Raw genomic sequence first — 5,843 nt, 5'->3', positions numbered from 1 at the left:
GTTTATTTAGCTCACAGTTTGTGGACGTTTCAGTCCATACTTGGCTGGCTCCAAGGCAGAGTGGCACGTGGCAGAAGGCAGCGGTTTGTGGTGGCAGGAGAACAGCAAAAGCAACGAGCAAAAAGGGAGGAGCCTCTTGCTGCTTTCTGAAGCGGTGCTGGAAGTCTTCTTCCCTGCGTTTATCTGCAAAATGTGACAGTGGACGCTGCTAGCGATGTTAGCCAGCATAAAGACAGGCTTCTAGAAACACAACACTGCCCTCACGTGCCCTACTCACTGATGTGACACCGGGCAACTTCTGGCTCGTCCCTGAAGTTAAAATGACCTCAAAATACAAACCCTTTGAATCAACTCAGGACATGAGGCAGTCATGACAGCGCAGCTAGACACTCAGCAAAGAGGACTTGCAGAAGTGCTTCAGAAAGGGGCGGGAACCATGGGGCAAGTGTGCTTGAAGCAAGGGGAGGATTTTGCGGGGGATTCGTGGCAATATGTTTTTCTGTTGTAATACATTTTGTATAACTTTAGACATTCACCACGTTTATCCATCACACCTCGTACAACTGTGCACCCGGGAGAAAACCTCCTGTCCTGCACATAAGACGAGTGAATTCATTTTCACGCGCCCGCCTGGGTAAAGCTGGTGAAGCAGGTGGCGCACGCCTCGGCCCCAAGGAGGGCTGCCGTGCCTGCTGGCTTCTTGTCGCTGCCGCGAACCAACTCTCTCCCTCCTGACAGATCGACCTCATCGACGGCAAAGGCAGGGGTGTGATTGCCACCAAGCAGTTCTCCCGGGGTGACTTTGTGGTAGAGTACCACGGGGACCTCATCGAGATCACCGATGCCAAGAAGCGAGAGGCTCTGTATGCACAAGACCCCTCCACGGGCTGCTACATGTACTACTTTCAATATCTCAGCAAAACCTACTGGTAAGTGGACTGTGTTTTGGTTTGTTGGTTTTGGTTTTTATTTGTTTTTGACACAGGGTCTCGCCATGTAGTTCAGGTTGGGCAAGCTCACTGTAGCCCAGGTTAGTCTCACACTGGTGGAGATCCTCCTGCCTCAGCCTGTTGAGTGCTGGGATCACAACTGTATGCCACCATGCGTGGCTGGTTTTGGTTTTTTATTTTCTGAGATGGGGTCTTCCTATGTAGCCTAGGCTGGCCTTAAACTCACAGCGATCTTCCTGCCTCAGCCTCCCAAATGCTGGGATTATAGGCATGCACCACTGAGCTTCGCTTTCTAAGTGTATTTTCTGTTGAGTGTCCTTTCTCCTGGGGCAGAGAGGATGAGCCACAGGGCTGGGATTCCCAAGAGCGGCCTTTTCTCAAAGTTGTGACACGGCTCTTCCAGTGTTTTGAGCTGGAGTTCCCCTTGGCGCCCTTTCACGCAACCAGAAGCAGAAGTGAAGGCGTCACATTGAAGCCCCCTCAGCTCCCCTGGCCTCTTCCTGCACAGGTTGTTCAGCCAGAGCAGCCCTGGAGACCGCTAGTTCTTCCTTCCTGACCATGGCCTGTGAGGCCAAGTTTTTATTTTATTTTATTTTTTATTTTTGGTACCAGGAATTGAACTCAGGACCTTGTGCTTGGCAGGCAGATGCTGTGCTGCTGAGCTATATTCCCGGCCCAAGACCAAGTTTTATCTGTTTGTTTATTGTATAAAACTCTGCCCTTGTTTCCCATGCTTCCATAAAGAGCGCTTTGAGCCAGACAGGTGCCGCATGCTTGGAGGGCTGAGGCAGAGGGATCTCAAGTGTGAGGCCAACCTTGGCAAGTTAGCAAGACCCTGACTCGAAGAGAGGCCTGAGGGGGTCCAGCTCAGAGGTGGAGCGCTTGCCTAGTGTACAGGAGGTGCTGGGCCCTATCCCCCGCACCACAAGCGTAACAGCCTTTGAGACCTACCATCTCCAAGCCCCTCACCCAGGGTACCCAGGACCTCTGAACAGAAATAGCTTTACTTATTTATTTTTGAAACAAGGTCTCAGTATGTTCAGGCTAGCCTGGAGCTCACAGTGATCTTCCGACCTCAGCCTCCTAAGAGCTGGGATTGTAGGTGTGCACCCCCACACCCAGTTTCAGTAGCAGCTTTTTGGTGTTGGGAGAGGGTTGGGACAGTCGTGTAGCCCGGGCTGGCCTGAACGCCAGGGATCCTCCAGCCTCAGCCTCCTGAGTGCGGGGGATAAGAGGCCTACGTCACCACGCCCGACAGGGGAACCCCGCTTTGAAGTGAGTGTCATTCCCCTGCAGAGGGGATGAATGTCGCTGAATGCCGTGCATGTGATCCCCGGCTGGGTGCGGGCCCCCTTTCTCAGTTGAGTCCCCTCCACGCGCCCTGGCAGTGTGGACGCCACGAGGGAGACGAACCGCCTGGGCCGGCTGATCAACCACAGCAAGTGTGGGAACTGCCAGACCAAGCTGCACGACATCGACGGCGTGCCGCACCTCATCCTCATCGCCTCGCGCGACATCGCGGCCGGGGAGGAGCTGCTGTACGACTACGGGGACCGCAGCAAGGCATCCATCGAGGCCCACCCGTGGCTGAAGCACTGACCGCCCGCCCGCCCGCGCTCCTCAAGGACAAAGTGCCCTCAAAGGGAAATGGGGTGTTTTTGTTTTTGTTTTTACACACTTAGTCTTAGCAGATTACTTCAGATGTTTTTAAAAAAAGTATATTAAGATGCCTTTTCACTGTAGTATTTAAATATCTGTTACAGGTTTCCAAGGTGGACTTGAACAGATGGCCTTATATTACCAAAACTTTTATATCCTAGTTGATTTTGTACCTTTTTTGCATACAAGTCGAACGTTTGTGCTTCCGTGCATGCAGTCAGAGACTCGGCACAGGTTTTAGAGGAAGGAGTCGAACATGAACTCGGAAGCCGGGCGAGAGCCTCCTGCCTCGGCCTCAGAGCCAGGACCCGCCCACCCCACACCCAGGACAGGCAAGGCGGCGCGGGGGACCACCCACTCCACCCCCACCCTGCAGCCTGCCTGGGGTGTCTCCAAGCTCTTGCTCTCCTCATGTCTGATAGGCGCACCGTGAAGCGTATGAATCTTTTTTAAAAGAAGGGTTCGCAGTAAGCTCGTCTTCCCCTCTGCTTTCTTGAAAGCTTCCTGGGCCCAGGCGCACGGGCCAGGCATGAACTCGCTCTTCCATAGACTGCTGCTTTTCGGGGTTCCCCAGGGCACTGGGGGCGCTCACGCTAGAGGCCGGCAGGGCTGCCCGAATCTGGGTTCATTCTTTATAGAAATGTGAACACTGAATTTATTTTAAAAAATAATAATAATAAAAACTTAAAAAACCAAAAAAAACTTTAAAAAAGAAAAAGGAAAAAAAAAAAGCCCACAGAAAACAACTTACTTGCCGGGCATGGTGGCGCATGCCTGTAATCCCAGCACTTGGGAGGCTGAGGCAGGAGGATTGCCACAAGTTTGAGGCCAGCCTGGGCTACACAGTGAGTTGAAGGCCAGTCTGAACTACATAGTGAGACCCTGCCTCAAAAAAAAAGGAAAACAACTTACTTGTATATAGGTCTTAAAATGAGTGAAGTGGCTGCATTTTTGGTTTTGTTTTGGGGGTTTGGGGTTTTGTTTTTGTAGGAGAGGTTTGAGATGGCTCTCTATTCTAATCAAAGATTAAGTTTTGTAGTGGGACCAGAAATGACCCCTGCTCTCGCCCGCCTGGCACTGCCAGGTTGAAAGGTCCAGAACTGCTGTCAGGGCCTTGTGTTTGTTAGACCGCCTGGTGTCCTTGCCACGAGGACAGAGGAGCTAAGGCGGGACCCCGGGACCCCTCCCCTGGCCACGTGGGCTGCAAGGACAAGGCCCAGTGCTCGCCTGGAGCGCGCTGGCAGGAGCAGGTGGCCGCCTCCTTCCCGGGGGACTGATTCTCACTCCCGGCCATGCTGGTCCCCGGCGATGCGGTGCTACCTAGAAAGTCTTCCCCACCCCCGCCAGGTCAGCGAATTGAGGATGATCCGCCCGAGTGCCACCATGTGAGAGATGATTTCTTGGTTGTACCCGTTTGTGGTTTCGCTTTGTATTTAAGCAAACAAAAAAGGAAATAAACTTGAAAATTATTTGTCATCATAAAAATGAAACAAAAAATTAAAGTATTTATTGCCAGGCGAAGCCACCTATGTGTCTCTCTGTTTTTACAAGGCAGAAGTAGAAAAAAGGGGCAGGGTTTGGTTTCCTGTTTTACACCCATCATGCGTCTAGGCTTTGAGGGTTGTTTGCATGGACTTTGGGTTGGGTTTGTTTTGTTCTGTTGAGACAGGGTCTCACTCTGTAGTCCAGACTGGTCTCAAACTCAAGGCGATCCTCCTGCCTCAGCCTCCCCTGTGCTGGGGTTACAGGCATGTGCCACCATGCCCTGCTGGTTTGTTTTTTTGAGACAGGCTCTCCCCATGTAGTCCCAGTTACCAGCAAACTCATGCCTCACTTTGCTCATCTGCAAGGGGGGGTCATGAGCGCTTGTGGAGATGGGGAGTTAATGTGCATGGACAGAGCCTCAGGGTAATGCCTGGCAGACAGTGAACACTGCGTTTTAGCTGCTGCAGTTGCCAGTAACACCAGTATTTCTTATTTAGCAGGCTTGATTCTCAGTAACTGAGCGCTGTCAAGCGTGCGCCTTGGAGAGTGCCCTGGGCTTAGACTTCCGCCATCTGCTTCCGCAGTTGTCAGCCCTGTGACACCTGACGGTCACCTCCCCCTCTGAAACCTGTCCATCGGGCAGGAGCGGCTGGCCTGCCTGTCCGCCTGCAGGGCTATCCTGGGACTCGGTCATCACCTGCAGGGAGCAGCGTGCCCTGTATCTTGACTCTCAGGCCCTAGGACAGAACCTCCGGCTCCAGGCCACTTTGCTGTGTCACCAGGTGACCTTTCCTCCTCCACTGCATGGGGGCAGCAATGGGGGAGGGGTAAGGTGAGGGTCTGAAAAGCGATCACGTGAAAGCACCATGCACTTTAGTCATCGTCAGTAATCCGTGTTAGCTGCCACCAGGATGGAAGGTCGGAGTGGTTGCTACCATTTACTATTTGTTCTGGTTTTTCTTGAGACAGGATCTCATTATGTAGTCCAGGCTGGTCTTGAATTCACTGTAGCCAGGCTGGCCTCAGACTTCCAGCAATCCTCCTGCCTCAGCCTCCAGAGTGCTGAGATTACAGGTGTAAACCTTCACGCCTGTCTTACCATTTACTTTTTTTTTTTTTTTTGAGGTAGGATTTTACTATGCAGTTCAGTGTTTCAGTTCATAGTTTCACTATGGCCTTGAACTCACTTGTTTTTTTGTTTTGTTTTGTTTTGAGACAGAGGTCCTGCCATGCAGGTCAGGCTGGCTGTGAACTCACTTTGTACCCCAGGCTAGCCTCAAACTCGAGTCCATCCTCCTTCTTCAGCCTCTGGAGTGCTGGGATTACAGGCGTGTGTCACCACCCTGGCACCATTTGCTATTTATAAATGCTCACAACTGATAGCTAGTAAATGCCTCTAAGTTCCGATATTAAGTTGGTGTATTCATTTGTTCACATTTAGAAGATATCACTTGGCAACCACTCCTGGGTCCTTCCAAGACAGCTCTGAAAACAGCTTCAACCCTGCCCCGCCGGCCAGTGCTGGACATGTGGTCAGAACCCTCCAGAGTAGACACAGCCTGAGCAAGGGTGCACAGTTTTGCCTCAGCACAGAAAGGCTCTGGGCCAGGCATGGTGGTGCATGTCTGTAATCCCAGCACTCAGGAGGCTGAGGCAGGAGGATTGTTGCAAGTTCGAGACCAGCCTGGGCTACAAAGTGAGCTCAAGGCCAGCCTGAACTGCATAGCGAGACCCTGTCTCAAGACCAAA

General features: G+C 52.1%; 1 protein-coding gene across 1 annotated transcript in view; it reads left to right on the top strand.

The window, feature by feature from the left end:
- Setd8 (SET domain containing (lysine methyltransferase) 8) overlaps nucleotides 1–3,341 on the top strand; it is a gene marked incomplete at its 5' end in the record, with an annotated part of 12,614 nt that extends 9,273 nt beyond the window's left edge. The window contains 2 exon segments of the mRNA XM_013503555.1: nucleotides 739–929; nucleotides 2,339–3,341. Coding sequence (XP_013359009.1) covers nucleotides 739–929; nucleotides 2,339–2,549 — 402 coding nt within the window.
- Between the last annotated feature and the right edge of the window lie 2,502 nt (nucleotides 3,342–5,843).

This window comes from Chinchilla lanigera, unplaced genomic scaffold, assembly GCF_000276665.1.
Source record: "Chinchilla lanigera isolate Chin_1 unplaced genomic scaffold, ChiLan1.0 scaffold00081, whole genome shotgun sequence".
Lineage (NCBI taxonomy): Eukaryota > Metazoa > Chordata > Mammalia > Rodentia > Chinchillidae > Chinchilla > Chinchilla lanigera.
The sequence above is the reverse complement of the archived record's forward strand: the minus strand, read 5'-3'. Positions and strand labels throughout refer to the sequence as shown.